At 38.1% G+C, this 12,109-nt stretch overlaps 1 protein-coding gene across 3 annotated transcripts in view; it reads left to right on the forward strand.

Moving 5' to 3' along the window:
• The window catches only part of GABRB2 (gamma-aminobutyric acid type A receptor beta2 subunit), a 140,318-nt gene that overhangs the window by 105,981 nt on the left and 22,228 nt on the right, over nt 1-12,109 (forward strand). For all 3 annotated transcript variants that reach the window (XM_031055166.1, XM_031055165.1, XM_005418669.2), the window contains 2 exons: nt 7,712-7,849; nt 9,016-9,168. In XM_031055166.1, the coding sequence (XP_030911026.1) occupies nt 7,712-7,849; nt 9,016-9,168 (291 nt within the window). The remainder of the gene's footprint in view (nt 1-7,711; nt 7,850-9,015; nt 9,169-12,109) is intronic.

Here is a 12,109-nt window from a genome sequence, read left to right on the forward strand (position 1 = left end):
TACATGATCCTTGTCCTTACTGAAGGGAGAGAGGAGAAAATAATTTGTCATTTACACCCACTCACTATGGATGTGCATTTTACTATAAAAGTTTTGTTCCTGAAATATGGCCTTCCAAAAGTAGAAGACAATTGCTAATAATTATTTTCAAGGAGCAGAAACAGTGTTTAGTTCTACATAGAGAGTTGAGGGTTAAGACATTTCCATCAATCTTCAAAAATATCTTTTCACAATACAGATGAAAAATTCATCGTGTGTGTGTATATATATACCAAAGTACCAAAAATTGTTCCCTCTGCACCCATGTTGGCTATTTATTATGATGCAAAAAGAACACAGTCCGTCCTATTTGAATAATTACTTATACATATTCCTCATTTAAAAACACAAAAGAGTTTTCATATTTGATTGTGGGGTTGATGAGATTACCTATGCAAATTTATGGACTTTTAAAAATGATCCAGTTAATATATGAGAGGCACCATTCATTTACTGAATTGTTCAGTTGAACATTTTTGGCCATGTTCATTGAAGTTTGTGCACTTCACTACCACGCTCTTTAAACTGGAGGCTTTGGGTGTGCCAGAAGGCTCAAGTAGACCTTGAGTAGTCTCTGGGCATTCCAAGTTCTCTTTTCCATGTAGATCTCCCAGTTCAGCCTTCTGGGACTTGTGTTCTCTCTCTGATTGAGATTAAATCTCATGAACTAGGTAAACAACATTTGTTTTCCTGTAAACAATTTCTGATGTCTGTGAGATATTGAAGGTATATTTTTATTATTTTTTATTTAACTTTGACTTTTTTTCATTGATTTAAATGTGGCAGCAAATATCTATGAATTATGTAGTAAAATCTTCAGTCTTTAAACATAGGAAATAATTTATATTTTCAGTTTGTTGATTGTTCTGGAAAAAAAAAAAGCCTATTGCCTGCTTATACCTGATTGCACTTGTGTTTTCTCAATGGTTATTTTCACTTGAGTCTGTTCATTTTGTGATTTAATGGCATTGAAATAGATCACTTAAGTATTCATGTATTCATTTTTATCCTATTTACATCAGTTCACATTTCAATAGAAATTTATTTCTGCCTAAATGTTGCTTTCCTCAGGAATGATTGTTATCATCTTCATGGTTGCATATTACAATTTCCTACGGCATCTTTGAAGCTCTACCATTGCAAGAAGTGAAAGTAAATTTCTTGGCTTCTCTGTGTCACTGACAATAAAATTGAGATTTAAGAAAATAGTTCATTATATTTGGTTCCTTAATATTGAGTTTGAGTTTTCTACCATAGTTTACTTCTAATTGCAAGTGAACCTAAGCTTCCCACCATCTTTTACGTCTAGGACAGATTTGACGTCTCTCATGTAGTCACTTGTGTGTTCCAGAACTCCTTTTTTTCTGTGGTGTGTGTAATAAGGAAATAATAAACTTGACTGCATAAATCTAATATATACTAATCTGGTTTTTTTAAATTTAAAGATTAAGGGTTTTTTTCCTCGTAATTTTAGTAGTAGTGAATGTGAGAAATATGTTTAGCTCTAACTTTATATTGACAACTGTTGCCACCCATGTTTTCCTCACATATGTGCTTAATGTCACCCATGCTACACTGAAATAACCTTCAAGATGATCCAGACTTAATCAATGTGCTGACATAATGCTGCCAACCTTATCCTCAGAAAAGGTCATTGCTAAATGAAGTGAGTGGGTTAGGGAATACAAACTGTGGCAGAAATGGGGGAGAGGATGTTTCTGTGTACTGTACTGTATAAAACAGCATCTATCCTTGTGTGTTTGCCTACAGAAATCAGATACCTGATTTCCACAGTGATGCAAATCCCTGGATTTTAGCCATTTAAATAAATAAAACTGAGCCAGATGTGTCGTACTTTATGGTGTTCTGGAATATATTTAATGCATTAACATGGCACTTGGTCTGCAGGACAAAAGAATGATGGAAATCAGAAGGAAAAAGATGAAGAACATCCTTGTGTGTAGAAAGTGGGAAAGATCTGAGCTCCAACCCACCCAGGGAGTGCCCAGCTCTCCCTGGAGCCCCAGAAGGAGCTTGGCTCTGGTGCTGGGGCGCCCTCTCTGTGCCACTCAGCCCCAGGACCTTCCTGTCACCAGCAACTTCTGCTCCACATGCCCTTATCTCTGCTGGCTGAGGAGCTCCTGGGCTTGCAGCATTTCCACAGTGTTGGGTCCAGCAACTTTTTAGATCATTCTTACTGCTAGGAGTAACTGAACTTATAGAAGCAAAAAGATTGTGAGAAATTGCTGTGTTCCAGGAGATAAAATGTTTTTGGATATTATTGCATGGGTACAGTTCTCCCTATCTGATTTTGATCTTTCTTTCCCTTCCTAGAAATATTGTAGCAGTGGAAATATATTTATGAAAGCATTTTGCAGGAGGTGCTCTAAAGTGTGAATGATTTTCAGTGAAATCATTAGGAAAAAAAAAATGAGTCCCACCAGGATACCTATTCTGTAAGTTACCAGGCTTCCTGTAAAAATCAGCTTGAAGTACCTACATAAAAATTAAATTGATTCTGCTAATATAATGGAAATCCCACTCTAAGGCCTGGAATCAATTTTATCATTTCGCTTGTTCATCAAAAGATATTGTCTTTCTTTAAATAGCTGTATATGGTAATTACAGCATCACATTTCTGTCTCTTTCTTTGACCTACCCTACTCTGCCCAGTAAGGAGCCATTTGTACAACTTGAAGATGATTGTTTTTTGAGAATGTTGCCAATTTAATCTAAAAATCACTTGAATTTCACTGCAGTCAAAAAACTGTACATCCTCTTTGTATCCAAATCCTCCAAGCCTTAGGGGAAAAAGCTTTTGAAGTGGAATGTAAGAAGGATTTTAATGTTTTATGCAGAAAGACAGAATTTAGAGGGGATGAGAAAGAGGAGAAAGAAACAAGTGTGATGTGCTTTTTTCCAATTGCTCTGGCACACAAACTCTGGTTTTCCTACTCACCCTTGTATCACCCCACTGATTTCAGCACCTCATGTCTTATGTTCTCCTCAGCTTTAAACATCTCTGCAAATTCAAGGAAACACTTCTAACTTTCTCTTTCTGGATATGTTTTTGAATGAATAAGTGAATTGAATAAGTGAAGGCTGAAGTGATGCAGTGAAACGAGTTTGAGAGATCTGAAAGGCTTTCGAACTTCAAAATATACTTTGTATGTTACTTAGGATTTTATAAGTAATTTTGCTGTGTAAATGCAAAGCTGCTGAAAAAAACCTTGAAAAAGGAGGGAGCAGTGGTTCTATGTTTAAAAATAAAAGCATAGATATTGCTGCTAAAAGTATTCTAGAGTCTATTTTACAATCAGGATTAATCACCTAATTTAATATTTCTTTACAGCATTCATCTCAATTTACAGGGCCTGTAGATGTCAAGTTCTTCAATTACTCTGGAAGTCTGTGACCTACATTTATATAAATTACTGTGTTATGGTTGCTAGCTAACAATATTTTATATAGTTGTATTCAAAATTTTCTCTTGGGTATAGATATCATACATGGGTTCTCTCCTTTTTATTTTGGGAAGGTACCATATTGTGAGTGGCTAGGCAAAGAAAATCCATTTGATAGCAGCAGGAGAAATTAAGTAGCTTGTTACTCATTCCCTACCTATGAGGCCATAGGATTTTGTATATAGTAATGTACATTTGAATTTTTCCCCAAAAATATCATGTGTTTAATGCAGTTCTGTTATTCTCCACCAGGTATAGGCTGTTCACCTTGTAAATGGTTGCTTTTAATAGTATTTAAGTCCACAATCTGCTGTAAACTGAGTTCTCATATGTTTTTTGTTGGAGAGCAAAAGACAAATACCTCAGGTGATCAAGAGGGGGTGCTCCCAGCTTTCATGAAGTCTCCAGACCCACTCAGCAGAAATTTTGAAGTAGCTGAGCAGCAGTTCATCATAATTGCATGCTCTCAATGCTCAGAATCACAGATCCAGGTTGTAACTGGAGGAGCAGTTATTTGGATGAGCTTTAGCAGCTGGGGATGGGTTTCAGACAGCTGCCAGCAGGATGCTTTTGTCTCCTGAGGCTCCTGGTCAGGGCTGAGGTGGCTCCCCTCAGCTCAGAGGTGATGCAGGGTGTGTGCATGCACTGCCCAAGCTCACACAAATTGCTGATGGTTCAGAACAGAGAGAGGTTAGGGCATGGCCTCAGAATCCTCCCCCTTTTTTAGGCACATTTTCACTGTTTTGCATGTTTGTCATTTCCCTCTCCCCCACCCAAAAAAAAAATCAGCAGCTGCCTTATGTTCAGTCTCCAGGTGCTGCCATCGTGTCAGTAATGTGAGCACTTGAATTCCTACACAGTGCACACCGGAGATGTGTAGATGTAAAGTATCTCCTGGCTGTCATCTATAAACTTCAACATTGTGAGGCAGTGAATCCTGATAAATCCTGAGTTTTTCAGAAAAATCTGCTTATTTTCTTCCATTGTGTGGTGTTTCTGATAATTGTCTTGTGTCTAAATATTTTTGTTTTCAGTCAGGAAAGCTACAGCTTTCATTTTAGGTTGTTTGTATTAGAAGAATTTCCCATTTTTGACTTGTCTTGAATAGGCTGGAAAAAAAATAGGTGCTTTTATAGTTTCTATGTGAAGGGGGTTTTATTTTACGTTCTATTAGTTGTTTGTTTTTCCTCTACAGTGCTTTGTCATCTGTCATCCCTCAATGCATACAGGATGATAAACTCCCTGTCTCTGTTAATGGGAGTTGAGAATGTTTTGCTTCTCTCAGGATTGGTGCCATATTACCAGGACAATGTATTGATTTGGGTGACTGCCAGTGTGTGATGCATGACAGAAATGAGAAATTGAACTTTCTGAACGTGAAGTAAATCGTGCTGATGATGATATATAAATGACTGAGGGAAAAGCAATCAATCAGATGCTCTCTGCTGGCAGCTGAGCTACATACAATTTAATATATAGTGAACCAACAGTTGTTTACAGTCTAAATCAAATAGTGTTCTGTGCTAAACTCATATTCTTGCAAAGATTACTTAGAACATTTTTGGGTTTAGTGTGCTTTCCTTTCTGCTTTATCAACATGCGGTGTCTGATAATTTAAAAATATTGAACTGACTCTATTACTTTTTGGTTTTTCTTGTCAAGAACTACAGATTTTTTTTTTCTTGACTGCTTATTACTACTTTAAATTGGTAGATCTTTAAATAATTTTAACTTGTAAGTAGAGTTGTTTTGAGTCCCAGATACCTGCAGAAGGAGTTTATTATAGCCACAGGTAATTGGACTTTACTGTAAAACATCCACTAGAGACATGAATAGGCCCATTCTCTCTTTTGGCAGATGTTTTGCAGATATTAGACTTATATCCAATTATCTTTGGGTACTTTAGCAGTACACAAGAGCATTCATGTGCAGATGACTGTGATATTCTTTGCTCTCTTTCTCCACACACTGAAATGAATGGGATAATTTATCCTTTTTGGAAAGAGAAGTATTTTAATGCAAGCTTAAAGAGACTTCCTGAAATTCTCCTTATTGATAAGTCCTGTCATTCTGGGTCTCTCTCAGGTTATCATTTGCCCAATGTAAGGCCCTTCAGCAGCAGGGAATTCTGCTCAGTTCTCCCCAAAGGCACCCAGAGCTGCAGAGTTTGGAATCTTCAGTTTGAACTTTGGGGTGGGAGTTTCCAAGGATTCCTCTCTCCTGGAGAGTTGTCAATGTTTGCTTCGTGTTAAGGCTGTGAGAATCCAGGGAGAGGCTGAACCACGAATTCCTGGTAGAGGGTAAAGCTGAAACATTTGGCAATCACCTGGAATGTAAATTCTGGAGGTCTCTTGTGAACCCTGCTATGATTAGACAGTTCAAGGCTAAACTGTTCATAGACAGTTTGGCAAAAAATTTCTTCCAACAGATGTTCTAAAAAATACAACCAAATAAAAATCCAGTTGGGCTTTTTATAAACTTTTTCTCTCACATAGAAAAGTGGGGTTTTTTCCTGCTCAAACTTACTTTGGCATTTGTTTTTTTTAGAAGTATACAAAATGAAAATAAAATACTAATTAATTAGCTGTGAAGTTTAACAGTTTAGTTACCTCAGAATTAAATATATTGCCTTGATTAATTGCTTTAATTGCCTTGATTACCATTTACTGAACTTGAATCCAAGTTCATTAAATGGTATTAGAATCTGGAACTTGCCATTGGAGGGCAGGGTTGATGTCAGAATATCAGCAAAACTTGACAATATCACAAAGATACTCCCAAAAAAGTAATATCAACCTTCCTAAACTCTCTAAGGGTGTTCTTTTATATTCTTCATAATATGAAATGCAGTAAGTTGCTTTTACATCTCAATATCAGGCTATATAATTATTCATCTTTATTTTATTTTAGATTTTATTTTATTTCTCTCTCTGAAAGCCTAGAGGAAGACTCAACAAATATGAAGTTGCTAGGCAGGGAAACATAAGTAAGCTGTCTGCCTCTTTTCTGAAGACAGACTTGTGACCAGGAAAGTAAAAGAGTCACTTATACAAAACTCTGGAATTGCTATCAACATACTATAGGAATGTATCTCTCAAAATACTTTTAAATATTGTGTGTATTAGATAGATTTTTATAGTTGTTTCAGTGTTTTTACAGACTATTTGGTTCATGTCTTCAAACTTGCTTGCCTTCCACTAATGCTGAACTCTGGATTCTACTTGGATTATCAAAAATTAATGATGCACAGCAGCATTTTTACAGATTCTATGCATTATTCCTTGAAACTCAGTGGTATTTGAGCACTCTAAAATGGTATTCAGTGTTTTTGTCCTTAGTCAGTGGATGAGGACTTAAAATCAAGGTGTTTTATATATTTATTATCTCAATTTGCAAAGAAGTCATGGTCATTATTCTGTGTTTTAGTTTCAATGCCAAAAATCTTTAGATTAATGCATAATGAAGCATTAATGAATATTGTATTTCCTGGTTTTGCAATAGATTTATGTCTGATGTCTCACGATCAGTGCACCAACTCTGGAGCATGGAACTTGGCTCAGGTGCCATTTGGGAACCCAGATTCCTTCTCCATGGATGTTTTATCACTGTGTGAACATGTGCTGTGTTCTGGGGTGTTTTGTTGGGTGGTGGGAATTTTGTTTTTCTTTGGTTGATTTCTTGTGGGTGGCTTTTTTGCCACTGATGGGTGTTGCATCTGTTGCTTCCTACGTGGCCTCTTACAAGCCTCACTGAATGTGTCTGTGTTTTACTGCATTCAAGCCATTTTAGAAAAAGAGCTATGCTGGTTTTTACAACTAAAAACTAAACATTGCCAGTGCTGATGTTTCAGCTCAGGGACAGAAATTACAGCAAACTCATGCTGTTTTATCCAACCTTGGGATCAGAAGTTACCTTTAGCTGATGTACAGTTGCTATCTAGAGATGGGATGTGTATAGTCTAAATTTGGTTTTAAAGGTCTGTTTTGTTAATACATTCATGTAATATATCTTTATAAAAATATAAAAGCCAACAAATATTAAAATGTACCTAGGGTTGCCTTTTGAAATTATATTTGGAATGACCTGTGTCTGTGTGTTTATAAATGGTTTAATTTTCGAGATATATTTCATATGTTTTGAGTTAATGAACTGTTCCCCATGATGTCACAAGAGATTTGTATCTCACTTGTTTGTTTCTGTTTTTATAGATGGCTATACAACAGATGACATTGAGTTTTACTGGCGTGGGGGTGATAATGCAGTCACAGGAGTGACAAAGATCGAGCTGCCACAGTTCTCCATTGTGGACTACAAGCTTATCACCAAGAATGTTGTTTTCTCTACAGGTTTGTGGACGGGAACCTAAAAGGGAAATTCTTTTAAAGGCTTTTAAATCTGGATTAATTCTCAGTGTGCTGTTGAGGAGCAAAACTTTTAGAAGCAAGAATAAAATAGAGCAGCAGCTGTATTTGAAATTTGGAAAGCAAAGGTTTTTATTAAGGCTTCCATAGTGTATAGGGCACTACTCATTAACATATGTAATCTGTCATGTTAAGGCTCATCAAATGAGCTGTATTTTCTATTTACCTGTGAAAACTGATTAAACCACTTATACACCTCTGTTCCCCAACATGTAGGAAATTTAGGAACATTTTTCTCCATATTTTTAGATGTTCTTTTTGCCAAATTGGGGATGTATTAAACTAATTACTTTGTCTTCAATATAAAATCTTTAAAATGCTTGTTCCAGGATTTCCAGTTTAGCCTATTCTAGCAAGTGTATGACTTTCTGAAGGCTGAAAAGATGCTTTCTGAGAAGGGGCAGAAAATCAGATTGCATTTAATGAAATAATAATAATAAAACCCCTAACATATTTCAATGACAGTAAATTGTTCAAGAGAGGAAAGAGTTGAATTGGGCTGTTACTAGGAGATGTTTTCTACCTATTTGAGAAATCCATTAGGTGTGTTAAAAAAATAATCTTCAAAACTCTCTGTCCAGATATGGGTAGAAATCACCTTTGGAGGGACTATAGAATGATTGTACATTGCAAATTCTTCAAAATCAAGTAGAAATGGGACTTGAAGAATGATTTCTAGGCACCCATATTAACAAATGTTTCAAGCACTACAATATTTCTGGTGGCCAGTGACAAAAAAGGAGTGTTGCATTTCTTGGAGACAAGTGTAGGATCAGGGTCACACTGAAACTGGCATATGATAGTTTGTCAGGGAAAAGGAATTTCTGTGCTTTGCTGCTCTGATTTGTGTTTTGGCTGTTGAATGTTATGATTACCAGCAGATAATCAACTAGAACATCTTTGTACCCTTAGCACAAAAGATCATTTAATCCCAATTCTTGCTAGAAATTCTGCCGCTGAGTATCCTGGATCTTTCAGCTCTGAATGTACTCTGTGTCAAATGAAAAAAATAAAACAAAAATGACAGAAAAGAAAAATGTTTTCAGGCATTATACAAATAAATTATGGCCATACCAAATATTCTCTTTTAGGTGCCTACCCAAGGCTGTCTCTCAGCTTTAAACTTAAGAGAAACATTGGTTACTTCATTCTGCAGACCTACATGCCTTCTATTCTGATCACTATCCTGTCCTGGGTTTCCTTCTGGATTAATTATGATGCTTCAGCTGCAAGAGTTGCTTTAGGTAGGCATTTTTACACATCTCATGCAGTGTGCATTAGCTGAATGGTTTTTCTAGCTTCTGGTTGAGTGGATGGTGCATGGTTTGAAAATCAAAAATATATGCATTAGATCTTTTTATGTCTGGCTTGTGAAGCTTTGTATTATTTGAATCAGCATTTAAAACATCAGAATTTAAATAAAAATCAAAGTGATTTCATGTCTGAATCAGCTAACTTTATAATCAGTGGAATCAGAATTAGCCTAATTGTCTCAACATATTCTGTTGTTCTTTTGGTGCTTCTTTTTCCTCTGAAAAGAATGCACTTACTTTGCTTTTGCCCATGGCAGTCCGGAACACACGTTCAGCATTGTGTTATGGATTATAAATGGCTTTTCCTTTCAGGAATTAAATAAAGTTCTACTAGGTTTGTATAGCTCACTTGTCCTTACGTTGAGGGAGGAGGCTGTGCCTCAAATCCAGTTCCTGGCTCCTCACTCAAGACAGACATTAAAGGGCTGGGATGTGTCCAGAGAAGGGCAGCAGAGCTGGGGAAGGGTCTGGAGCACAGGACTGATGAGGAGCAGCTGGGGGAGCTCAGCCTGGAGAAAAGGAGGCTCAGGGGGAACCTTCTTGCCCCCTAAAACTCCCTGGCAGGAGGGTGCAGCCAGCTGAGGGTTGGTCTCTTCTGCCAAGTGAAAGAACAAGAGGAAATGGCCTCGAGTTTTGCCAGGGGAAGTTTAGATTAGATCCTAGGAGAAATTTCTTCACCAACAAGGCTTCTAAGCCTTCTAAGCCTTGGCCAAAAAGCCTTGGCAGAGGCTGTTCTGGAAAGTGGTGGAGTTACCATCCATGAAGGGATTTAAAAGATTTGAAGTGCCTGGGGACATGGTTTAGTGGTGGATGTGGCAGTTCTGAGTTAAAAATTATATTCAATGAACGTAAAGGTCTTTTCCAACCTAAATTATTGCAAGAGTCTGATTATTTTTTCCTTACTGTTACCTTATGTTCCAAAAGCAAAACTGTTTCCCTAATTAATCTCTAGAGTATTTGTCTATCTCATCGCTAGTCCTATGTGTATCTGTTTGTTCTGTGCCCCTCATCATAAGGAGCATGTTCCAAAAATAAGTATATCTATTGCCAAGTTTGGTCAAAATCAGACTGATTCCTGCCAGTACAGCTCTTGTATAGCTAAAATAAGTAAAACCCCATAAAAGATGCCATTGAAAATTTGACATTTTAATGTGATAGAATACATCTGAGTTTTACCAGACCTTTCTATGTAGCATTGTACCTTAAGAATTTCAGATGCAGACATCCTGAAAATGCTGGAGCAAAGCAAGATAAAGCAATTGTAGCCTGTAATTTTTAACTGAGACTCATTACAGAAAGTTGCAGTTTATCTGGTTAAAAATACACTTATGGAATCCAACTACTGTTTGCTTGACTGAGCTCAATTTATTACAGGTGTAATGTTTTTTATGCTGTGCAAAAAATCCAAGTCCAAGATAAGGACTGAACAAGATATCCCTGAAAAAATTCAAACACGAAAAGGAAACCTACAGAGGATGGTGGCAAGGTCAGGTAGCCTGTGAAAAATGCACAAAAAAAATCTGAGCAGCCAGGGATCAGGTTAGGTAAGCTAAAGCCCTAAGACAGAACTAAATCTGTCCAGGGACATCAAAGGCAACAAGAAAAGGTTCTATATAGGTACATCAGTGCTAAGAGATAATGAGGGAAAGTGGGAGTCCTCTCTGAAAGGAAGCAGGAGGCCTGGATAGCCAGGATCTGGAGAAGACTGAGGTACTGAACACCTTTTTAGTGTTTTGCTCTCATGGACGTGCTCCAGACACATTGCCAAGCTGCAGAAGGCAAAGGCTGGGGCTGGGAGAATGAAGAACGGTGGTTCTCTGCCTAAGAGATCTTGTTGGAGACCATCTAAGGAACGTGGGGATCCCAAGCACAAAGTCCATGGGACCTGATGAGATGCATCTGCAGGTCCTGAGGCAACTGGGAAATGAATTGGCTAAAACGTTATCCATCATATTTGAGAAGCCATGGCAGTCTGGTGAACTCTCACTGACTAGAAAAGTGAAAGCAAAGTCCCCTTTTTAAGAAGGGGGAAAAAAGAAGACTTGAGTGACTACAGAACTGTCGGTCTCACATTGGTGCCTGTCAAGGTCATGGAGCAGATCCTCCTGGAATCTATGCTTAGGCACATGCAAGCCGTGGAGGTGGTGGATGAGAGCCAGCCTGGCTTCACTAAGGGCAAGTTGTGCCTGACAGAGTTTGTGACCATCTACAGCAGGGACCCAGCACTGGTGGGATGAGGGAAGAGCAGCTGATGTCATCTACCTAGACTTGTGCAAAGCATCTGACACTATTATCCGTGAGATCCTTGTGTCTAAGTTGAAGAGTCATGGATTTGTTGGATGGACCACTCAGTGGATAAGGAATTGGCTGGATGGTTGTGCTTAAATAGTTGCAGTCAACAGTTTGATGTCCAAGTGGAGACCAGTGACAAGTGTCCTCAGGGGTCTGTGTTGGGATTGTGCTGCTTAACATCTTTGTTAGCAATATGGACAATGGGATTGAGGGTGTCCTCGGCAAACTCCTGCGCTGTGTGGTGCTGCCCACATGCTGGAGGGAAGAGATGCCATCCAGAGGGGCATTAACAGGCTGGAGAAATGTCACAAAGATAATTGTGTGACTGGAGCACCGCTCTCTATGAAGACAGGGAGTTGGAATTGTTCAGCCTGGAGCAGAGAAGGCTCCAGGGAGAGCTTAGAGCACCTTTGAGAGCCTAAAAGTGCTCCAAGAGAGCTGCAGAGGGACTTGGGAAAAGGGGGAATTCCTATAAACTGACAGCTGAGGACTGAAGATTTAGATTAGATCTTAGGAAGAAATTCTTCTCTATGAGTGTAGTGAGACAGTGGATCATGTTGCCTGGAGTTGGGGCATTCCT

Source organism: Geospiza fortis, unplaced genomic scaffold, assembly GCF_000277835.1.
Source record: "Geospiza fortis unplaced genomic scaffold, GeoFor_1.0 scaffold55, whole genome shotgun sequence".
Classification (NCBI taxonomy): Eukaryota; Metazoa; Chordata; class Aves; order Passeriformes; family Thraupidae; genus Geospiza; species Geospiza fortis.